This window comes from Aulonocara stuartgranti (genome assembly GCF_965226115.1).
Source record: "Aulonocara stuartgranti genome assembly, chromosome: 12".
Classification (NCBI taxonomy): Eukaryota; Metazoa; Chordata; class Actinopteri; order Cichliformes; family Cichlidae; genus Aulonocara; species Aulonocara stuartgranti.
Window position 1 is genome coordinate 9,526,054 of NC_138948.1, and position 24,598 is coordinate 9,550,651.

The 24,598-nt window shown below is 40.4% G+C and overlaps 2 protein-coding genes across 11 annotated transcripts in view; one reads left to right on the forward strand and one right to left on the reverse strand.

The window, feature by feature from the left end:
• LOC309719012 (uncharacterized protein) lies at nt 1-15,435 on the reverse strand. Of its 3 annotated transcripts, none has more exons than XM_082554741.1 (8): nt 15,345-15,435; nt 14,920-14,984; nt 10,897-14,834; nt 10,537-10,802; nt 9,024-9,166; nt 8,842-8,921; nt 3,720-6,555; nt 1-972 (listed from the first exon to the last, which is right to left on the reverse strand). In XM_082554741.1, the coding sequence occupies exons 2-8, from the start codon at nt 14,927-14,929 to the stop codon at nt 947-949; spliced, it is 7,299 nt and encodes a 2,432-aa protein (XP_082410867.1). In that variant the 5' UTR covers nt 14,930-14,984; nt 15,345-15,435; the 3' UTR covers nt 1-946. The 3 variants fall into 3 exon arrangements, with proteins under 3 accessions (XP_082410867.1, XP_082410866.1, XP_082410868.1); XM_082554740.1 differs by having other exon boundaries at nt 15,308-15,396; XM_082554742.1 differs by lacking the exon at nt 15,345-15,435 and adding an exon at nt 15,240-15,323.
• The window catches only part of LOC309719015 (4-hydroxybenzoate polyprenyltransferase, mitochondrial-like), a 14,875-nt gene continuing 5,044 nt past the window's right edge, over nt 14,768-24,598 (forward strand). Inside the window, exons 1-8 of one of the 8 annotated variants that reach the window (XM_082554759.1) lie at nt 15,791-15,903; nt 15,985-16,049; nt 16,530-18,753; nt 19,308-19,547; nt 20,299-20,465; nt 20,645-20,766; nt 21,014-21,099; nt 21,204-21,337. In XM_082554759.1, the coding sequence (XP_082410885.1) occupies nt 18,690-18,753; nt 19,308-19,547; nt 20,299-20,465; nt 20,645-20,766; nt 21,014-21,099; nt 21,204-21,337 (813 nt within the window). In that variant the 5' untranslated portion in view covers nt 15,791-15,903; nt 15,985-16,049; nt 16,530-18,689. Of the gene's footprint in view, nt 14,874-15,424; nt 15,516-15,790; nt 15,904-15,984; nt 16,062-16,529; nt 18,754-19,307; nt 19,548-20,298; nt 20,466-20,644; nt 20,767-21,013; nt 21,100-21,203; nt 21,338-24,598 lie in introns of those variants that run through there. The other 7 variants (XM_082554753.1, XM_082554752.1, XM_082554755.1 and 4 more) reach the window with 7 other exon arrangements.

Here is a 24,598-nt window from a genome sequence, read left to right on the forward strand (position 1 = left end):
ATGAAACTGGGATTTTGTTACACTTAATTATTGCAAACACAACTAAAACTATAACTGAAACTAATCAAAACTAAACTGAAACTAAGGATTTTCAGAAAAAATAAAAACTAAACTAGCAAACAATTGGTAAAAACTAATTAAAACTGATATAAAATTGAAAATCTGAAGTCAAAACTAAATATAAAATAAAAACTAATGAAAATTGCAAAACTATTAAAACCCTGCTTACTACCTGCAGATTACTTGTATTTGCTCAATTGTTTACTAAATGTTTGAGGTGTGAAATAAACCGCAATTGAGCAAAATATGGGTGTGTGTGGTTGGAGGATGTGTTAGTGCGTGCGTGCGTGGGTGTGTGTGGTTGGAGGATGTGTTAGTGCGTGCGTGCGTGGGTGTGGGTGTGTGTGGTTGGAGGATGTGTTAGTGCGTGCGTGCGTGCGTGGGTGTGTGTGGTTGGAGGATGTGTTAGTGCGTGCGTGCGTGCGTGCGGGTATGTGTGGTTGGAGGATGTGTTAGTGCGTGCGTGCGTGCGTGCATGCGCGAGCAAGGGGGAGGGGGCGAAGAACACTTTTCTGTAAAACAAAGGGGGGCCCAGCAAAAAAAGTTTGGGAACCATTGCCATAGAGGATGCCAGGGTTGAAATCATGGATAAGATGTTTCAGAAAAAAGACAAGATAAAATCTAACCCACTCTAGCATTAATACTTGCATCAGCTTTAGGAAAACTACACCTAGAGGACTGGGTGGCGAGGTGAGGTTGATCCCCTCCATTAGAGTAATGAATTGTCCATAGGAATCCAAAGGACCACCAAGCAGTGTGGTAAAATTGAGGATGTAGTTGATTAGAGGGAGAAGCGTGACACAAGTCTGCCTTTTGGATGGTGTCAGTACGACTCGTTTCTCCTGAAGGTCCAAAGACACAGAGGTGATTCTCTGGGTGAGCAGCATCAAAGTGGACACTGCCAAGAACAGTCTGAAAGTGAAAGAGATATTGCTGTGATTAAATAGGATATCTGTATACATATAATGTTTTTACTTTAGATGTAAAAACATTATGTCTAACTTAGGCTAAGAGTTCATCTATAATGGTGAAGAAATGGCCTCTGACATTCATATCAGAGTCTTTTTAGTACATTAGCTGTTCTAGAGCTGTGATCACACAAAGTTGATTCTTGGAAACGGCATCTGAAAGGTTAGGCAACAACATAACAATTCTTGGAAACGAAACAAAGTCAACAGGCTGCTAAAACCACGTGATGTGGTTGAATGCTTCAAGCAACAGATTGTTTTATTGAAAAACACATGGTCGTTTTGAGTTTGACATATTTCACAAAAGTGTGATTAGGAACATTTTTGCCACTGTGTTTACAACCCTGTACGCGTTTGAAAACTGAAGGGACTGTGCTGTGTTCTAATCCTATCAAAGATCAGAACATAGCTTATATAATTGAAAGAGCAAGATAAATTGCTCAGGAGTTTCACCTCATCTCCCAACCGTTGTGGCAGACATCTGTCCCTCCCTGGAGGCTTCTTCCTGTTAAAAGGGAGGGTTACCTTCCCACCATCACCAAGTGCTTTGCCCATAGGGTATCATCTGATTGTTGTGGTTTTCTCTCTAATACTGTAGGGTCATTGCCTTACAACTTAAAGACCTCACTTTTGTGATTTGGTACTAAATTCAAATGACGATTTTATGTTCTACATTGTTATGTTTCTAATTTCATGATGCAAATGTGTTCTTTCTTATGTAAATATGATCTTTCTTAAAAAAGCCGTTGTCTCTGTTGTTCTAAACCTAGTAGATACTATTAAGCATTAGTGATACCTTTGAAGGTAATCGATGCCTGGATACCATCACGGATACTTGATTTTGAAATATGTGCCAAGCATGAACTGCACCTTCTTAAAGTATCCAAAAATGTACTGCTCTGGTCACAGGTCCTCATTCTTTTTAAAGGTGCCAACTTTCTGTAACTTGTTATAGAAGAGAGAGGGGTTTTAAATATTTTTTTAAAATAAATACCATAGAGATACCATACAAATCACTGCATGCTGCATTATTTATATTTTATACAACATCCTAACTCTGAACAGGCTTGATTCATACATCTGTACACCCTAGAGAATATTCACTTACGAAAGGTTCGGAGGATATAGCATGAAAACTGTCCCATATGTTTATGTAATTTGTAATGGCAGAGTGAAATCAAGATTAATACCTGATGATGACTGGTTCGTGCAGGTAGTATTCCCTGTTAGGGCTGCCACAAACGATTATTTTGATAGTCGACTAGTCAAAGATTATTTTTGCAATTAGTCGACTAATCAGATCATGCGTCCACTGGACGTAAAAGTACATCTTATTGCACCAGCAGCATCTGCTCTTATATAACTATCATTAGCTTACAGCTTTAAGTGTTTAAGGTCTGTGCCAACTAAAAATAAAGACAAGATGGTAGTTTATTAAATTTTAATGAAATTTGCAGATTGTTTCGGTGAAGTTTAATAAACTCCTTGCTATCTAAAATATAACAGGACACTGGAGTATATTCTCGAGAATCTCACACTTCTGATAATCAGCTGTCTGCTTGACGTTTATTCAGCTATGTAAAAACTATAACTTTAATCTCACCCAAACTGATTTACTCAGGAACAAATAAAATACTAAAAAAAGCTAAACAATAACATTGTTAAGTTATCTAAGTGACTTATATATGTTTAACCTGAGTAGCGAAAGACAGCGGTGGGTCTCAGGGCACTAGTGAGCCTAGCCCCCGGCTCGCTATCGAGCTAGTGGGTAACAGACGTCTCCGAAAACGTCGGAGCGCTTTTGAAAATATGTGGTTGTCTTGATAAACTGAGCAGATATTTGAGGTTTACACAGCTACATTCTCGCCTGAACATATGTTAAACCTTTATTTTGTGACCCAGAAAGAATAATAAGAGTAATATTAAAACTAACTAGCTGCCGCCGTTTGAGCTGGGCTGCGCTATGAATTCTGGGACACTGCTTCTTCTTCTTCTTCGGGGTTTAACGGCAGCTGGCATCCTTGTACATGCAGTGCTGCCATCTTCTGTATCAGTCCGTTATTACACTCTTAAATCCTACTACTTATTCCTGCGTCTTTTGTGATCTTACAAAGCTTCAAACGACGCGTCGACTATTAAATCAGTCGTCGATGATTTTGATAGTCGACGTAATCGTGACTAGTCGACTAATCGTGGCAGCCCTATTCCCTGTACTGTATAAGTAGGTGCCAGAAGGTTTGCCACAACATCTGCATAACAAATGCCCAGGTGTGGATACAGCTGTGATCTACACAGCACACGAGTAGAACAAAGGCAAGTGTGGAGGTGAACAGCTTGTGCTGTTATCCTGTTTGGTTTTCTCCAAACGTGATGCTTTGCAGTATCGCTAGACATCGCTATTGAAGCCTTTAGAGTCTCAGATGTAGCTCTTCTACATATATGTCTTTGGTTTGTCTGAGCATCTTCACCTTGTGCATTGTTTTATCACACATGTGAATCAGATCAATGAACTGCCAGACAATTTGTTTTTACAGAGGTCACCATACTTGCTGATGATTGTAGCATCTGGCTGTTACTTACCTTCTTACATCCTATAGACGCAAAGATTTAGTTTTTCCACACCGCTTCTGCATTTTGCTTACAAAAATGCACAAAAACTAATATTTCAATTCACTCATAATTTCTTTTTACCTTCAGGCTCTTGCAGACAATCATCATCCTTCATCCCGTCGTGGTCACCAGGCGCCTGATCTTGGTGTCGTTCCTCGTCTTCTGTGAGCATCTCAGATTCTTGGTTCTGCTCGAAAGGACCGTTCTCTTCTTCCTCCTTGAAGCATTCAGGAGAGTGCACTTCCTTCTTCAGACATTCTTCCTCAAGTACTGGTATTTCTGTGCAAGGTTTAGGTTCCTGTTCACTGATTTGCTGAGTGTGCACTTCTTCCTGCTTTAATTTTGTAAACGAGACACCTAAAATATCGCCGGTGATCATCTTAAGTTGTGCACAAGTGGGCGGGAGGGTTAACATATGTCTTTCAATTTTTAAACTCTCCTCTGTCCTCGTGTTATTTACATGTGCAACATTTAGCTTTGTTAAGGCTGAATTTGCCTCTATACCAACTTGATTCTTTGGATTCTGGAACAAAGGGAAGTTGCTCTCTTCAGCTAATGGGATATCACTTGCCTCAGTGCCCTTCTCCATCTTGACCGTTTTACCCTCATCTGCCTTGTTATGCATCTTGCTGTCATCATTGGCCAACTGTAAGATATGACGCAGTATGTCATCTTCTACCTTTGCCTCAATGTTCAGTGTTTTATGCTCAAGTGCTTTAACGTCTTGCTTTTGAGCTGGTGTTTCTTCATCCACTTTGAAATCATTTTCTGTCTCCATTTGTTGTTTGTCTCCAGATTCTGTGAATTCAGGTTGGGCTTGGTTTTCATTTGTCTGCCTCTCTTCCTCTGGATCGCCGTAATCCTCACATGGGGTATCTGTAATTTTCACTTCTGTTACACTTTGTTCCACATTTCCTGTCTCCATTTGTTGTTTGTCTCCAGATTCTGTGAATTCAGGTTGGGCTTGGTTTTCATTTGTCTGCCTCTCTTCCTCTGGATCGCCGTAATCCTCACATGGGGTATCTGTAATTTTCACTTCTGTTACACTTTGTTCCACATTTCCTGTCTCCATTTGTTGTTTGTCTCCAGATTCTGTGAATTCAGGTTGGGCTTGGTTTTCATTTGTCTGTCTCTCTTCCTCTGGATCGCCGTAATCCTCACATGGGGTATCTGTAATTTTCACTTCTGTTACACTTTGTTCCACATTTCCTGTCTCCATTTGTTGTTTGTCTCCAGATTCTGTGAATTCAGGTTGGACGTGGTTTTCATTTGTCTGCCTCTCTTCCTCTGGATCGCCGTAATCCTCACATGGGGTATCTGTAATTTTCACTTCTGTTACACTTTGTTCCACATTTCCTGTCTCCATTTGTTGTTTGTCTCCAGATTCTGTGAATTCAGGTTGGGCTTGGTTTTCATTTGTCTGCCTCTCTTCCTCTGGATCGCCGTAATCCTCACATGGGGTATCTGTAATTTTCACTTCTGTTACACTTTGTTCCACATTTCCTGTCTCCATTTGTTGTTTGTCTCCAGATTCTGTGAATTCAGGTTGGGCTTGGTTTTCATTTGTCTGCCTCTCTTCCTCTGGATCGCCGTAATCCTCACATGGGGTATCTGTAATTTTCACTTCTGTTACACTTTGTTCCACATTTCCTGTCTCCATTTGTTGTTTGTCTCCAGATTCTGTGAATTCAGGTTGGGCTTGGTTTTCATTTGTCTGCCTCTCTTCCTCTGGATCGCCGTAATCCTCACATGGGGTATCTGTAATTTTCACTTCTGTTACACTTTGTTCCACATTTCCTGTCTCCATTTGTTGTTTGTCTCCAGATTCTGTGAATTCAGGTTGGGCTTGGTTTTCATTTGTCTGCCTCTCTTCCTCTGGATCGCCGTAATCCTCACATGGGGTATCTGTAATTTTCACTTCTGTTACACTTTGTTCCACATTTCCTGTCTCCATTTTTTGTTTGTCTCCAGATTCTGTGAATTCAGGTTGGACTTGGTTTTCATTTGTCTGCCTCTCTTCCTCTGGATCGCCGTAATCCTCACATGGGGTATCTGTAATTTTCACTTCTGTTACACTTTGTTCCACATTTCCTGTCTCCATTTGTTGTTTGTCTCCAGATTCTGTGAATTCAGGTTGGGCTTGGTTTTCATTTGTCTGTCTCTCTTCCTCTGGATCGCCGTAATCCTCACATGGGGTATCTGTAATTTTCACTTCTGTTACACTTTGTTCCACATTTCCTGTCTCCATTTGTTGTTTGTCTCCAGATTCTGTGAATTCAGGTTGGACGTGGTTTTCATTTGTCTGCCTCTCTTCCTCTGGATCGCCGTAATCCTCACATGGGGTATCTGTAATTTTCACTTCTGTTACACTTTGTTCCACATTTCCTGTCTCCATTTGTTGTTTGTCTCCAGATTCTGTGAATTCAGGTTGGGCTTGGTTTTCATTTGTCTGCCTCTCTTCCTCTGGATCGCCGTAATCCTCACATGGGGTATCTGTAATTTTCACTTCTGTTACACTTTGTTCCACATTTCCTGTCTCCTGTTCTCTTGCAGTCTCTAGCAGCACAAGCTCCGCTTGTTTTTGCAGCTCTTTTTGGACAGTAGAGTTTGGTTTGGCATTTTCATGTTGAATGTCTGATTCGGAAGTCTGGCCAGGACTTTCTCCGTTGGTTTCCTGGCATTCCCTGATCTGGAGTGCACTTTTCTCTGTGGTATAGTTTTCTTCCAGGTTCTCAGCTTGCGGAACCTCATCACAGTCTGCAAAAAGGTCCTCCATTTCTACATCTTCTCTCTCCTTATCTAGCTGGTCCATGTTAGACAAATGTTCCTCTTCTTCTTCTGTTACTGGCACATTATCAATGCTTGCCTCCAGCTGATCAAGGCTCCCCTGACCCACGAGTTCATGATTCTTCATGACCTGCATAGACAGAATCAAGGTCCAAATTATGATACACTTTTCCATCACATTATATTGGGGTGGGGCACTGATGATGTGGAAGCCTCAAAAACTTATTTATCCAATATAATACACTTGGAGTTATGGGGTTGAGATAAGACTCCCAGTCCTATAGTTTATGGGAAGACAGACATGACATAGTAAACACTTTCCTTGTGAGTTTATGGGCTTAGTCACTGATTTTGGAAGCATACTGAATAAAACATTACTACAACTATTTTGCAAATCATGTTTAAATTGCTTAAAAATGTTGGATTATCTTTTGTCTGCTTACTGCATAGAGATAGCAGTTTCACTGTCAGCCCCTCTCCTTCTCACCACATCTTATTCTTTGAAATAGAAGTGGGCGGTATAAACGGTATACGGTAGAAACTATATAAATTTGGCCAACGGTAGAGATTTTGACTATACCGCTCTACCGCGATAGCGTATGTTGATGGTGTCATCAAGCTGCGCCTGTTTTGGTTGAAAGCATTGCAGCGACTAAAAACAACATCATCTGCAATTTTTACTGAGCGACAGTAATAGCAAAGAGACAAAGCACTTTTGGAATATGGGGATAGCCAAAAACTCCACTCCTCCACTTCCGTCCCATTGATTCATTAATGCTGAATTCTCTCGCAGCTGCTATATTCCCATGTTGTTGCAGTATATTAATGACTAACCTCGTATTGTGGATGGATTATCTCAGTTGTTCTCCTGACTGAAGTTTGGTCCGTTTACAGCATCCTGCCATGCAATTGCATTTGTCCCTAACCACTAGAAACCCTCACGTTAACTTTTATCGAGTGGGAAAAAGTTGGCATTCATCCTTCTGCTTCACTGTGCTAATGTTATGCTAACGTAGCTGTGTCGCTAGCAATCACGTAGGACATCATTATATACCAGCTAGCCCAACTTCAGTAACCTTACAAATGTCATTGCTGTTTAGTTTTCTGTCTTCATTTATGTTGGAAGTGATAGCAGAGCTGTACATTTAAATTTTTTCAGAAATCTCTCAGTCAGAACATGCTATATGATGTTTAGGTGGAAGCTAGCGAGCAAATTTCCTGCTAACTTCTAACTCCATTCAATTTAATAGATTCTGTTTTCATGGATGCCTGGATGTTAAACTTAATTGTTACACCTGGTAGAGCAGAAACGCTGATCATTTTATTAAAGATGAAAGAATTGCGATAGTTTGTAACTCTCAGTGACGCTGCAGTGTTTGACTTTGGGACCTGAAGTGGACGGAGTTTTGGATTACTCCGCAAGGCTCCTGACTACGGCAGCCGTAATGCTCCGGCAATCCATCAAGCGGTGCGCTTTCATAGCTCTCCAAAGTCGTACTAAAACATTTTTTGATTTCTACGCACCGTGTAACACAAAATCGGTTTGAGGTCAGTAAGCACAACCAGAATTCATACATAAGGCACACTGTCGATTTTTGAGAAAATTAAAGGATTTTAAGTGTGCCTTATAGTGTGTAAAATACGTTATACAGAAGAAAAGAATATATCCTGATATATATCGTTACCGCACATGCTTCAAATTATACCGTGATATGGATTTTAGGCCATATCGCCCAGCCCTACTTTGAAACTAAGATGGTTGTGGTGAAAATGCTAATCTTGGGGCATCAAAACACAATTTCAGAAACCAACGGATCGTGTCACAGTAGTTGTCCATGTCCATCTTTGACATTACTTATGGTTTAATCCCTGTAAATGTAGCACTTTTTAATAGCCAAGGAATTGGGGTAGGATATGCACTGCATCACTCCATTAGGTGCAACCTTAATCAATATTAAACCGATTTGTGGCAAAGTTTTTGGACTACAAAAACATTCAGACTAAAGGAATCAAATGGCCCAGTGCCAATGTCTCTGTAGCCAATGTGATATGTGAATAAAACCATTCTTTTGCAAAAGTAAGTCCACTGTCTATATGTAGCTTGTGAAAGTGATGCAGTGCTATTAAACAAGATACATGGTTGACATTTAAAAATGTCATTCTGATGAATTCTTTATGTTAATTTATATATCTATTCATATTTTTAGGATGTATGCTCCCACTCTTTCGTTGGCTACTCCCTTCAAATACCAGACATGTTGACATCTGACATCTAATTGCTGTTTACATTTTTTATAGGCTTAAATAACTTAATTCTTCATTCAACTTCATTTTCTCTTGATTTTCTAGATCTTCATGGTTATGACAGCAGTGTGTAGAACAAAAGCACCGTCCGCCCATCAGTTAAAGAGAATACCTTTTTTGACCCAAAGATGATGCCTTGATGGCAACGTGACAGTTTGGGGCGACGAACCTCTATTGGCACTACACGTTCCTCTGTAAAGAAAAAAAAAGGAAAAAAGGGAATGCTTATGTGACAGCGTCAGGTATCGGAAAGCAGAACACGTTCCTACAAATCCTGCAAATGCTCCAACATACCACGATGCAAGACAATGTGATCAATCATGTTGTTCTTGTTCTTAGTTTGGTACAGACAGAAAGGGCAGCAGAGGTCCTTCTGATGAGTAGGCTTTGACTGGCAGGTAGAGTGACCCGTCTCCATGTGCATTACCAGAGTTTTCCTAATGACAACAGGAGAAATCAGTGATAACATTGCAAATCTGTCGGTGTTTGGTGACAACTCGTGTTGAGTAATGAGTAGAAATGACAAATTCAAGATGTCTGTCAAGTCAAATACCTCATAAAACTCATCCAAGTTATTTCCATACATCTAAAATAATTGACAACAATGTCTAAATTTGAATAAAAGAAGCTTCTTCTTCAAAAAGGGTTCAAACAGCAGATAGCGCGGCATGTTTGATTTAGCACACTTTTATGCCAGGTTCTCTTCCCGATGCCACCCCAAAGGGATTTGTGTCTCCTCCTTGAGGCAAACCAGGAATGCATTATGTCACCTGACTATAGAAACTAGTCAGATCCTGCGCATCTGTGATGATGCAGAATTAAAAGTATCAATTATTACTCATCCTGAATGTAAATGCGAGAATAAATGCAACATTTAAAACAAATGTGAAAACGAATATTTACTAGGGCTGCTCAATTATGGCAAAAATTATAATCACGATTATTTTCACTGAAATTGAGATCTCGATTATTTGACGATATTTATTTAACAATAACAATGTATTGAATAATGACTTTAAAGATTGTCAAAAAATAATATAAAATAGTGTGCAAATACTGATAACAGTGCAAATGTTTGCAATATAAAAAATAAATGAAAAATGTAAACATCTATGTTTAGTGAACTTTGCAGTGTTGCTCTGTGGTGCAGCTACGACACTGTAGCAAAGTTTACACACTATGTCTACTTGATCCACGTCTGACTCCGCCAACCCATAATGTTTCCACACCACTGAAGTTTTTTTTTTTACCTCTCTTTTCAACCAACAGCAGTCACTCTCCTCTCCAAATAACTTCTGCTTAGCTTTCGGAGCTTCCCTCGGGTCCTCTTAATTGTTGTGACACGTGTTCGAAATGCAGAGAGGTGCGCTCGATTTGCCACACGGAGCAGCGCGAGAGTAAAGCACGAGGGAGGGGCTAATAATCGGCTCAGTCATTTTTAATGATCGTTTAAAGCCCAGATCGTAATCGTGATTAAAATTCGATTAATTGAGCAGCCCTAATATTTACATAAAAATTTTTTTTTTTTTTTTTTTTTTTAAATCTTGAGATAAAGAAGCTTTTCTGCAAAGGTTTTCCAATACCCAGATAGGCACTGTACTTTTTCAGACTAAACAAGACCAACTGTTAAAATTTCCATTTGGCTATGTTACTTTTTAAGTGAGCCCACAAGAAGAAGAAGAAGAAGAAGAAGAAAAAAGCGTGGCAAAATGGTGTGACTGCTTTAATATATGAGCTTAAATTTGTCTATTATCAATACTTTTTTTTAGTTTAGTTTTTAACAATAAAAAAAGCCCAAAGTTCTTACTTGTGTTTTAATCCAGATGTGGAGCTATTGTCCAGTTTCTTGATGGCTGCCAGGGCTGCGTGGCTGTGCTCATGGGAATGCAAGCCTTTCAATGACATAAACATCCGGCCGCACTGTTTACACGTGTGTTTGTCTCTATTCGATTCTAGTTCTGGCTGCTGTACATCAGAGAGTTCTGATGTAGCGGCGCTCTGTACTGGTGTCCCGTTCCAACGATTAACCTCGTTCACAGTTTCCAATGTGGTCATTTCATCTTGCCTGCAGGGCTGGAAAAAAAAAAAATAAATCACAGTAATGGTCAAATAACACGAGTAGATCAGAAGACAAAGAGCGTAGACAGGAATTACAGCGTCAACTTACCTCGCTGGATTCTTGCTCTAGTGTTGTGCTAATAAGCGACTCCTTTCTCTGCGCAGCCTTGGCCTTCTCTAGCATCCTTGCTCTGTGGCGATCCATGTGATAACACACCATTCGAATCCCATTTAATTGTGTGTTGCAGTGGTCACATTTGTAAACCCCAGTGTTTTTCTTTTTCCTCAATCCTAGTGACAACACAGTAAAGTCCAATTTCCACTCTGAGCGGTGAAAAGTACTATAGTGGTCAATGAGCAGCTGCGACGACTTGAATGTTAATTCTGGACATTTCAAACATTTAACCTTTGTGCTGTTGCCTGATTTAAGTATTTTGCTGGGAGAGTTCCATTTACGCTTATATTTCTCAAGAAGTTTGTAAATACTGACTGCATCCAATTTGTGATAATTTTTGTAGTGGCGCTGGAGGTATTGATATCGTCCTTTATAGGTGCACATCTGGCACTTGTACAACTGTTTGTTGCTGCAGAGGCCGGACAGCAAAGTTGATGGGGATGCCTCAGGAGTTTCCGTTTGTGGAGCCTGTCTACTTTTCGCAATTTTTACTTCTCTCGAAGTTTTGTTTTTCACAGAGGCATCCTTCCGTGCTGAGCCCTGAGATGTGTGAACCGGCTGGCTTTCAGTGTCAGTGTGCTCATACACTTTTCTGTCATGATGAACCATCTTACAGTGAGCATTGAGTTTTGTCAGTGATCCATGGATTTGTGAACATTTTTTACACAAGTACCCTCTTTCATTAGAACGTCTTCCTAAAGTACAATTGACCATGTTTGATGCAAAGACTTCACCTGTCTCAAGTTCATCTGCCCAGACTACAATTGCTGGATGCTTCATTTGACAGTGAGTGAGGGTCCCTTGGGAGCTAACATTCACATATGGACACTTTGGACACTTGTAGATCAAGAGGCTTTTTTCTGCTGTTATGCTAGACTTCAATGTCTTATGCAGACGTTTTTGGAGCTGCTGTTCTGGTTTTTGTTCTTGTTCATATCTTTCAATTACAGCTTCCGGGTGTTTCAATCCACAGTGAATGTGGAGACCCTGTTTGCTATTAAAATTTGCAGAGCAGTAAAGGCACTTGAACACTTTGGAGGACAATGAGCCAGGTCTGTCACTTTGGTCTTCCACCCGCCAGCTTGCGCTTGTTTTCTTGGAAAGTTCTGCACTCAAAGGATGAACCATTCGGTAATGGTGTGCCAGATCTGACAAAGAGTTAGATTTAAAAGAGCATCTTTTGCAAGACAAACCAGCTTTATTTTGTCCGGATCTTTGGGATAGCAATCTGTTTTCAGTGCCATTGCCTCCACTCTGCTCTAGATCAGGCTTCTTCTTTTTACAATGGACCATTCCAGGACCGGCATATAACTGAAAATTTACATACTCAACGCAGGGGACACGTCCTAGGTGGCGTTCCTCGTAGTGCTCATAAACTGCTGCAGCTTTTTCATGTCTGAAAACACAGAATTCACAATAATAGCCGGGCTCTAATAATCCTTGTCTAAAATAATATCTTAAAATATCTGTGACTGTACGCTTTACTTTGTGAATTTTCCTTAAATGCGTCTTCAGAGCATATATCACGTCAGTTTTGTATGCGCATGCGTAACAGTTCAGGGACCTCTTTCTGTGTGGGGTTGTCACTGAGGGTGTTGCTGAAATGACCAAAGACTTTGAATGCTTCCTTGTTTTTTTCTTTTTCATTTTCAGCTTGAGGATTTCCTGAGCAGCTTCTTCATTTTGAGTGGATGTTAGAGGAGATTTCTGTGCCTGATCGTGGATCTTAGATGTATGCAGAAGGACTTCTGAAGTCTTCGCCTTAAATCCATGATGTATTCTGCTGTAATGGTGCATTACCCGATCCAAAGTAATATGCCTGTAGTTACAAAAGTGGCAAAAAAATGCTTTTTCTTCGCCTTCATTTATTATAGGAGGAGGTAGATGGGAAGAAGAGGAATCCTTTGCATTTGCTTTCCTGATTTCATCATGGATTAAAGCTGTATATTCAAGAACACACTTAGTGCTGGAATTACACTTTCGATGAACCTTAGCCTGATGGATAATTACTCCTTTTACAGACGGATTTCCAAAGTTGCATTTGTGGCAGTAAAACAAGTTTTCTGGACATGCGTAGGACTTGTTCTGTCTCTCTCCTGTTTCTGAGGCATCTGCTGTGTAATCCTCCTTATACAGATCTTCTTTTTCCCTACACATCTTCACTTGTTTACTAGTATTAAATTGGGAAGATGAAGGACTTTTTGACATCTTAGATTCACTCTGACGTTTCTGCATCTCAGCACTGTACCCTAGGACATCATCAGTACCTATTGGTGCATCCATAGAATGTTTTGCATTGTGATGACCAAGGATACTCTTAACCTCGGTACTTGTGTAACTGCAGAACTGGCAGTAAAATGTTTCATTTGGTAAACTGGATGAGGAAATGTCCAGTCCAGTAGTAATTTCATTACTGGATTTTGTTGGAAACTTCGAAGATTCCCCTTTCGTGGTTTGGGAAGATTCTGAACGATTCTTACAGGCTTCTGGTGTGGTCTCTGAATGATCTACTACAATCACAGAATCTGAACACTTCTCAGATGTCATCTCTGATGCTGCATGTGATGTGGGACAAGCGGACTGTTTGATTTTATCTAATGTGATTACTTCATCTGGGTGGCTTTTTTGGTAGTGAACATCTAGACTCAGCTGAGACAATTCCTCTTGGCATTCAGACATTGAATATCTGCAGAACAATAAGGAATTCTCCACTTCATATGTTGCATGCTTTGCCTTGTAATGTTCTTTCAAAGACTTCAATAGATTGATAGTAAATTTACAAAGAAAGCATTTGAAAACCAAACTGAGGCCACATGATTTCATGGCAAATACATCTGGGGCATCTGGATGATTTTCCAAGTAGTGCCTCTTGAGGTCAGCTGTGCTTAAAAACTCAACTGGACACTCCAAGCAACGAAAGGTGGCACTGTGATCACTTGCGTCCTGAATGTAGACAGAATTGTATCTGATATAAGGGTGGTCACTTTGATAATGGGCAGAAATTCGCCTGATGCCTACGTCACTGTAGTCACAATGTTTACAAGAATACACTTTTGCCGCGTCTGCCTCGTCTTCATCTTCGCTGACTTCGCTGCTGGATGACTGTTGTCTATTTTCTTTTTCCGTGAGCATCTCTTCGTTATCCAACTTGGCTTTTTTGACAGGATGACCTTTTAAACTTTTACCACTGGATCTCTTCACAGCACTGTCAGGAACAGTTTCCTTTCTGAATTGTTCCGGAGTTTTAGTCAAATCAGTAGTCAAGTCAGTGTGCAAAAAAGGGTACGACTTACTTCCGGTGATATCTATCACAGACTTTGCTGTGACTTTAAACACACCACTACTGTTTGGACAGGAGCTTGAAGGAGATTCCTGCAAAATTTTCAGGTCCTTTAATGTGCAGTTTGCTTCTGAGGTAGAAATATCTGAAAGAACTGATGGATCTTCCGATGTTCCTGCAGCTTCATTGTTCTGGTTTGCTGAAATGACACTTAAAGTGCTGTCGAGGTTTTCTGAAATGATGACACCTCCTGACACGTTAGGATTTTCTGAAGTTTTGTGACACAGTTCCTCGTGTTCACTTAAACCATCCCAACTACAAGCTTTAAAATCACACCTCTGGCATTTAAAATTATCTCCTGAACTGCTGCTCTCTGTGTTGGCTTTGTCAGTCCCAGGGGATAAACCAGCCTCTCTGAGAGAAATTTCTGTATTGAGGCCATGCACCTTGTTAAGGTGTTCAAAAAGGTACACCTTGGATTCGAAGATCAGCACACAGTGACTACAATGGAAAGCCTCGACTTGGGATTCTTCAGTGACTGCTTGGCTGATGACTTGCTTGATGTGGCCAGAGGTGGAGCACTCCACTGTATCTGAGGGGGCAGGCAACAGACCAGTATAGATCAGCATAGGTCAGTATCTATTCACAAAGACGTTGCATACCTCTGTGATACATACCGTTTTCCATCTTGCATGCCTCTTTTAACCCACAGCCTTACACATTAAGTGACACACCTAGACAACTGAAAAAACAGATTATTATTTTTCTCAAGGCACAGAAGCAGCACAACATAATCCGACGCTACTTCGTTATCCGTTATTAAGTTATACACACAAGTGAATACTTAAAGAGAGCGAGAGAGCGAGATTGTACGCTTTGCTAATATTATCTTTAAATATGGCAGCACAAAGAACTCAACACCTCTATTTAACTTTCAGTGTAGCATATTCAACAGGAAGGAGACGTAAAACGAGTCAACCGAATAAACAGATCCTACCTATTTTAACAAAATGCCGAGATGTGCAACTCGCTAAAGTGCGCGATGCACGCAAGGTTTTTACTCACGCATGCACACAAAAACAGGACAAGGCTTAGGAGGCACCGTTTTGAACCGCTGCTGGAGGTCGCATGAACACGGAGCACGTTTCCGCCATTTTTCAAGCGTGTGTGACTCTCCCTGGCCTGTGCTTCCCCCACCGCAACAAAACATCTTCACTTCCGTAGAATTCACCAACCCTTCAAAATAAAACTACCTGAAAACTACCTCCGCTGTGTAAGTAATTAAAATATCAGTTATAATGTTATTTACCAGCAGTTACACGAGATTCGATATAACGACAGGATATTTTGGTTTAATACGAACTAGGATTTCTTAATTGTATTTTTTTAAATTTTATCAATTTGATAAAAAAAAATATGTGTTTGTTAATATTCACGAAAACGTATGGAGTTTTTTGTTGTTGTTTTTTTTACTTCCACGCTTAGTTCATTGTGAAATCTGGGGAAACAGTAACCGGAAGTACGTAGATTTCATACCTTAACGCCAAGCCCCCCTTTTAAAAGTCTTTTCTGTTTTTGTGATGGTGTTGTTTTCTGTTTTTATGGCCGGCGATATAGGTATTATAATGTCCAATGAAAGGTATTAACAAATCCTCCATACTGTAAGTGTTATATAGCACCGCATATTTAAATAAATGGGCGCTATTGTTATTAAAAACTTATAACAGAAATCCTTTTTTCAGGCTCGGTTTCTATCGCAGGCAGTTGGCCACGTGCTTGCAGTGACGATGCTTGCTGAGCTGCACAGGTCACAAAGAAAGCAAGAAAAGCTTTGTTTTACCAATATCACCTTGGTATCCCAGAGAAATTTTATACTGATGTTGCAGACTTTTGCAGAGGGTCTGGCTTTTACAACAAGATGAAAGCTAAAACATTCTAGGGAAAATTAAAGGATCTAGATTTGTGTCACATATCACATCTTCACAGCAGTTTTTGCTCAATATGTTTCAAATTCACTCTTTATATGTTCATGATGCGCAAATCCTTTCGAGGCAGATATCCTGCTTTAAGTAGGAGGCCGTTTGTGTAAAAAAGGAACGACCATCTCTCAAACGAGAAGGGGCTTAAGAGTTTATCTTTCACGATCTTATAATGCAGTGAATGCAGCCATTCCTCATCTCACAATGAATAGTACTCATACTAAAAAAGTACAAAATGAAAGCATGTTTTTCATTATCAACTGCACCACTTAACCAGCCACACTGCTCTGTTTCTATTCTCATTGTAGTCTTTGGGGCGATCGTGGCTCAAGAGTTGGGAGTTCGCCTTGTAATCGGAAGGTTGCCGACATACATCGCCGCTTTACGTCAACTCCGAAGCCCTTTGGAACAGGGCCCTGTGCAGCACTGTTCAGCAAGAGCAGTGAGGTTTCAGTTGTAATGCTGCTTACATTTGTCACATGTTTTTTGCATATGCAATAATGTTGCATATTCCACAGCCCTACCCTGTCTTGACAAGTAAATTTAAGAATCTGTTTAGGACTTATTTAGCTTATTACTCACTTTGAATTTTTTTTTTTATTGAAACTAAGCTTCTGGCTTATTGGTGTTATTTTAGTCATTATGCAGCCGTATTGTTTGTAAAGTTGGTGAAGCCTGCAGTCGGCTGAAACTGAAGAAGTCACATAGATAAGTGATAAAATGTTTCTACTAAACGCTGGGTCCAGATGAACAGAAATAAATTTCTAGGATCCGATCAGTTACTACTCCATGGTTGTTTTGTATGTTAACAAGAACAAAATAAGTGAAGTAGACTTACAGGGCTTGTTCAAAGAGGTTTTCCAACATATGGTTTTAACCAAAAAAGCATGGGTGCTTTTCCTTAAAAAGTGCAAAAAAAGAAAGAAACAGGCAATTGTTAAGAACGCCTTAGGTGAAGCAGTGTTAGATAAACTAACAAAACACTGCTATTAAAAAAACTATTGGCATATAAAAGCTTCCATTAAGCTGAATATTATTTATATTATTGCATACATATGGTTGACAGAAAGTGACCTCTGTAGCTATTTCCCATTGAGGATTGCAAAAGAAACCACAAAAACGAATAAAACCAACTTACTGATTGTTTGTACATGTGCAGAGGAGGCAAAGTGGATATACTGGATAAAGAATGCTGAATATGGAGCTGCCATAATAAAAAATAAAAACTAGTTAGTGTGAGACCTGGTTTTTATTTAACCAGTAAGGAAATTGTGATGCACACTCCACACCAGTTGGAGGCGCTGGTCCTCCAACTTGTCTGTCAGCCTCAAAGAAGAGACGACCAATGACGACCCAGCAGGGAAGTATTGATGTGGTTGTCATCTGTCCAGTGTTTGGTCTTTTTAAAATCGGTATATTCTCTATTGTAACCTTCATTGTAAGCTTGCTTTGGCGTTATATCACACTAGAGTTAGCAAGTGTGTTGGTAGCATTCAGAGCATATTTCTCCTGTTTTGGCTTCCCTTCATTGGCTTCCTGTTAAGTCCAGAATTGAATTCAAAATCCTGCTCCTCACATACAAGGTCTTAAATAATCAGGCCCCATCTTATCTTAATGACCTTGTAGTACCATATCACCCTATTAGAGCACTTCGCTCTCGCTCTGCAGGCCTACTTGTTGTTCCTAGAGTATTTAAAAGTAGAATGGGAGGGAGAGCCTTCAGTTTTCAGGCCCCTCTTCTGTGGAACCAGCTTCCAGTTTGGATTCAGGAGACAGACACTATCTCTACTTTTAAGATTAGGCTTAAAACTTTCCTTTTTGCTAAAGCATATAGTTAGGGCTGGATCAGGTGACCCTGAATCCTCCCTTAGTTATGCTGCAATAGACATAGGCTGCCGGGGGATTCCCACGATGCATTGAGTTTTTCCTTTCCAGTCACCTTTCTCACTCACTATGTATTAACAGACCTCTCTGCATTGAATCATATCTGTTATTAACCTCTGTCTCTCTTCCACAGCATGTCTTTTATCCTGTCTTCCTTCTCTCACCCCAACCGGTCGCAGCAGATGGCCGCCCCTCCCTGAGCCTGGTTCTGCCGGAGGTTTCTTCCTGTTAAAAGGGAGTTTTTCCTTCCCACTGTTGCCAAAGTGCTTGCTCATAGGGGGTCATATGATTGTTGGGTTTTTCTCTGTATCTATGAAGCGCCTTGAGGCGACTTATGTTGTGATTTGGCGCTATATAAATAAAATTGAATTGAATTGAATTATATTTTCAGTGATAGCTTAGCCTTGTTACTGTAACACCAGCTTGTCTCATGTAGGTGTGTACAGTGTCTTACCTAAACAGCTAAAACAGTCAGGTTGTTTCAGCCAAAAGTTTCACACATCTCTGTTTCTGTTGTACCAAATGTATTTGTTTAACCTTCGTTTGCATGTGTCTTTCTGCTTCTGTGTGTGCAGAGAGACACCATGTTCCCAGCCAAGCTAGCTTTGAGCACTCTGAAAAGGATCCACCATGGAGCTTGTTATCGATGTCAATTGTTAGATTATAATATTATTTTATGCCATGTTATACCCCTAACTAAAGATTGTGAATTATTATGTAGTTTTAGTTTTCATTATTCTCCTGAATTAGAAGAAGCTGATAACTATTGCATTCGTTAAACTGATTTGCATTACATTAGACTGCTGATTTATTGTGGATGAATGATATTGTTTTATGATGTTATAAGAAATACTGTTTGCAGAAAGTCATCGCCTTATTTGTCTGATTAGAAGAGAACAGAATATACTGGAGTTTTCTGCCCCAACTCAGCAGGAGCAGATAAACGGGGAGCCAAGGTCGTAGCTTAGGCGCCGTGTGAGAGAAAAGCATGTGAATGTTTAGGCTTTTATGATAAGGTGGGAGAACCAGAGGCTATAAGAGTTTGAGCAATGCTCCACCATTTTGAGATCTGAGGCTGTCTGCATCAGTGTCCATCTCCCACGTGTGTGATCATTAAAATCATCGTTTGACTTGACCCGGCCGGACCAGTGTTGTTATTGTGGTTTTTCTCTTGTCTCCATCCCCAATATTTTGAACCATAACACTTTCTACCTGCTTCATCCAGAAGGAAGGGATACAGGCTGGAGATGGGCCCCCCTCAGACTCCCGTGTGTGGAAGAGAAAGCCTAAGAACCAATCTGCAATCTGGTCATCAATAAGACTTCTTGAAACACAGCAAAACGGGAGAAGACGGTTCAGTTTATCAGCTGCTACTATAGTAAATTCAGCACCAGTACACGTCCAACCGTACCTCCGGCTGATGAGGCTGGACAAACCTATAGGTTTGTACTTATATGAACATCACATTGTTGGGTTGTCGTGTCTTCATTCGCTCACCCCAACCAGTCGCGACAGATAGCCGTCCCTCCCTGTTAAAAGGGAGTTTTTCCTTCCTACTGTGACAAAGCAAGCTCATGTACTCAGGTTTAACTTCAGCAGGTCATTATGACCATGTCTACACATTCATTTTCTGCTATGCAATGATTTTTATCTGTGTCAGTTTAAAAGAAAAATATTGATATCTAGAATATTGCAGAATTTTGACTTTATTCCAAACATGCACTCTTTAAGCCCAGAACGATTTTTAGCAGCATTTTCACCATGTTAACAAAACAGAACAAAACAAGAAGCTATATAACATTAATACAGTCTTCAGAAAACAAATGGCTAAAATAAGCACATCATCTTTGACCTTGTAGAGCTATTAACTGGCACTAACAGGGAAGCATCTTTGTAAGCATGTAGCCCTAACTCATGATGTAGATAATAATTGTTAAAATTGTTCTTTGAAAGAATCCTACCAAACTGTAAAACTCTTATGTAATTACTGTGTAAGACAATGAGTCTAAAATATCTTGCCCCTGCATTTTTTCAGTGTCACTGCACAGATGCATCTAAAACCAAACCACATTTAAAATGCCACCAGATTAATGTAGCTATTGGCTGCGCATTCATCTCTTTGTGGGCTTTGTTTCTGTTCTTATCTTACTTCCTTGTTTAATTCCCTTGAAATTCATTGCCTTTTAATCATAGGGACATGGCTGCTGTACCTCCCCTGTACATGGAGCATTGCTCTGGCTGCTAACCCTGGATGCTTCCCAGATCTGGGCATGCTCACACTGTTTGGTACAGGTGCTCTTCTCATGAGAGGGGCCGGCTGCACCATCAATGACATGTGGGACAAAGACTTCGACAAAAAAGTAAATGAGATTTTCTTACAGCTGACTCCAAACAAAGAACAGGACATGTTTTTGCAATAAAGTAAATTAAACTTCCATTTCTAAGCAGACGTTAGACTTACCTGTGTCATGTCACTCCCCTGCTCAAAGTGTTTATTTTTCAGCTCTGATAAATTGAAAGTGTTTGTGTTTTTGCGCAGGTGTCCCGCACAGCCTCTCGACCAATCGCATCAGGAGAGATTTCTCGAATGCAGGCGCTGGTCTTCCTGGGAGGGCAGCTCTCGCTTGCACTTGGGGTTCTTTTGTGTCTCAACTATTACAGGTACTCAGAATCAATTTTATGTATGAACGTTAATGACATTTTATTAAGAAAATATAAATAGAAGAATAGGAACAGGTATATAGGTTAGATTAAATCCTCCGAGTCATGAGAAAAAAAAATCAGTGCAACAGTTGAACTGGATCACAATATTACTACAGTGTGTTAATTTTCATAGTGTAACTAAAAGTGATTATTTATCCAGTTATTTTGCAGTCTTTCCCTCACATTGTTCAAAATGCTCTCACAGTATAGCTCTGGGTGCTGCTTCTTTATCTCTTGTTATCACCTACCCACTGATGAAGAGGTTCACTTACTGGCCACAGTTTGTGTTGGGTATGTGCTGTGTAAAGTTATCTTGTAGTGTTCTTTGTCTAGAGTTAATATTTTACAGATTACCAGAACTATAGCTGTTCTCTTGTTCTCTTCTCTCACTTTAGGACTCACTTTCAACTGGGGCGCTCTGCTCGGCTGGTCCGCTATTAAAGGCTCTTGTGATTGGTCCGTGTGTCTCCCGCTATACTTCTCAGGAGTGATGTGGACGCTGGTATATGACACAATATACGCACATCAGGTAAAGTAGTGGGCCTGAGAGATCGCACCACTTCGTTCCTATTAAACACAATTCTTTCCTTAAACCAAAGGCTGAGTGCAGTAAATGTAAAAGAACGCTCTCATACACCAACACTACCCTGAACCAATGATACCTGGCAACATGCTTTTTTTAATGCCAAATTCTGACACTGCCATTTAAGTGTTGCAGCAGAAATCATGACCAAGGTCATCAGCACCAGACCAGGAAAGCAGTTTTTCCAGTCACCTGTTGTCCAATTTAGCTTGCAAATGATAGCTTCAATTTCCTGACAGGAGCCCCCAATGTGCTTTTCTGCTGCTGTAGCCCATCGTGTTGTGCGTTGAGAGATGCTTTTTAGCAGATGTTCTTCTGAGTGGTTATTTGAGTTAACCTTGCCTTCCTATCAGCTTCCTTTCTGTCCATTCTCCTCTAACCTCAGACATCAATAAGGGATTTTTGCCCAGGTGAACTGGTATACATAATAAAGTGACTGTTGAGAACCTGTAAATTTAAGAAGAAAGGAACCGAGAAACTGGAACTAATTTAAAAACAGTTTAAACTGTGAGTACATGGTAGCTGTTCCTTTATATTTAAGAAATGCAGTTTAAGGGATTGCAGTTTACTGTGTTTACTGATGTTTTTCTTTGAGGTGAACATGAGATTAATGTGTCCTATGTTCGTTCGATCAATCAATCAATCAATCAATCAATCAATCAATCAATCAATCAATCAATCAATCAATCAATCAATCAATCAATCAATCAATCAATCATTATTTATAAAGCACTTTTCATACAAAAAATGTAGCACAAAGTGCTTTACATAGTTAAAAGCAGCCCACCCCACCCTCCAACTCACTCCCCACACTCTCATTAACATAAATGATGTGAATACACACATATCCCCCCCCCCCCCCCCCCCCACAAACACACACACACACACACGCGTACACTTAAAGAGTAAAAATTGGGCTGGGTTCACATGAGCCAAGTGAGGAAACACTATAACAGGGAGCCGTCTGCACCGAGAGCCGGTCACAGACCGCAGCCTCCAGGCTGGGCACACAGCAGGAGGGAGGCAAAGGAGCCCCCCAGCCAGGCTGAGAGGACCCCCAGCGACCCAGCAGCCACTGTCGATCACAGCCCCGGTGCAGAGAGCCCCCTCCGAGGAAACACTGGAGATATGCCACAATAGGCTATATACAGGGTAAAATGATAAAATAAATAAGAAGGGGATACAATATAAATATAAATAGAGTAAGAAGATTAAAAAATGGATAAGAATAAAATCAATAAATATTAGGTAAAGCCTAAATTAATAATAAAATAGCAGGATAGAATAAATAAGCATAAAATAAATAAACGCTAAGTAAAAGCTAAATTAAAAAGGTGGGTCTTGAGCCTGTTCTTAAAAACATGTACGTTCTCTGCGGCCCTGAGCTCCTCCGGCAGGCTGTTCCACAGACGAGGACCATACCACTGAAAAGCTGCCTCTCCGTGAGTATGTGTCCTGACTTTAGGGACAATCAAAAGGCCAGTACCAGAGGACCTCAGGGTCCGCGAGGGTTCATATGGTAAAAGCAGATCTGAGAGATAAGAAGGCCCAAGACCATTAAGACATTTAAAAACCAATAAAAGAACTTTAAAATCGATCCTGAAACACACGGGGAGCCAATGCAGCGATTCTAAAACCGGTGTAATGTGGGCCCGCCCTCTGGTCTTCGTCAGCACACGAGCTGCCGAGTTTTGCAAAAGTTGTAAAGTTGAAATATTCTTCTTAGGAAGACCAGAGAGCAGGGCATTACAGTAATCAATGCGACTGGTAATAAAAGCATGCATCAGCATCTCCGTGTTGGCCCGAGAGAGAATTGGGCGGACTCTGGCTATATTTTTTAGATGATAAAATCCAATTTTGGTTACATGTTTAATATGTGGGATAAAACCAAGCTCAGAGTCAAAAATAACACCCAGGTTTTTCACTTGTAGCGAAGGACATAGTGAAAATGCCTCTAATTTAGACAAGAGTTTCTCTCTCTGAGCCTCAGGACCGACAATTAAAACTTCAGTCTTGTCCTGGTTAAGCTGTAAAAAGTTTTCTGCCATCCAAGATCTTATATCTAAAATACAGTTAAAAAGGGCATCCATTGGTCTGGTGTCATCAGGAGACACGGAGATGTACAGCTGCGTGTCATCAGCGTAACTGTGAAAGTTCACTCCATGCCTCCTGATGACACTGCCGAGAGGGAGCATATACAAATTAAAAAGTACAGGGCCTAAAACCGACCCTTGAGGCACACCACATGTCATTTTATGGATCTTAGAGGAGCATGTATCCATACTCACCATAAAAGTTCTGTCAGAGAGATAGGAAGTGAACCAGTTGTGTACAGCACCAGAGAGGCCTACCATGTGTTTCAGTCTGTTTAAAAGAATAGCGTGGTCTACTGTATCAAAGGCTGCGCTTAGATCCAGTAGCACCAGGACTGAGAGCTTTTGGGCGTCCCAGTTACATCTAAGATCATTTAAAACCTTTAGGAGAGCCGTCTCTGTGCTGTGGTTCACCCTAAATCCAGACTGGAATATCTCCAGGATCTTTCTATCATTTAGAAAATCATTAATCTGAGTAAAAACAAGTTTTTCTAAGATTTTACTTAAAAATGGTAAGTTGGATACAGGTCTGTAGTTATTAAAATCATTACAATCCAAATTGCTCTTCTTCAGAAGGGGCCTCACCACCGCCGTTTTAAAGGCAGCAGGGAAGACACCCAACTGAAGAGAGCAATTCATCATGTATAAAAGCTCAGCCTCAAAAAATCCATAAAGTGTTTTAAAGAGTGAAGAAGGGATTGGATCTACAAGACATGTGGTGGGTCTCACTGTGGAGAAAACTTTCTTAAGGTTCTCAGCATTAACCAGGACAAAGCTGTCCAGTGTCTCCTCAGGTACAATCGAGCCCGCAGATGTGTTTACAAACATATCGCGATTAGATAAAATATCAGATCTGATGGCGCTGACTTTTCCCCTGAAGTGGTCTGCAAACTGCTCACAGAGTGAGTCTGTGGGGGTTCTTTGGGAGCTGTTAAAATCAGGGTTAAATAAATGATCTATGGTGGAAAAGAGGACCTTGGGATTATTTTTGTTATTACTGATTATTTTGGCGAAGTATGAATTTCTTGAATTCCTTAATGTATTATTGTACACTTTAAGTTGCTCGCAAAATATTTGATGGTTGATAGTATTTTTATTTTTCCTCCACCTCCTT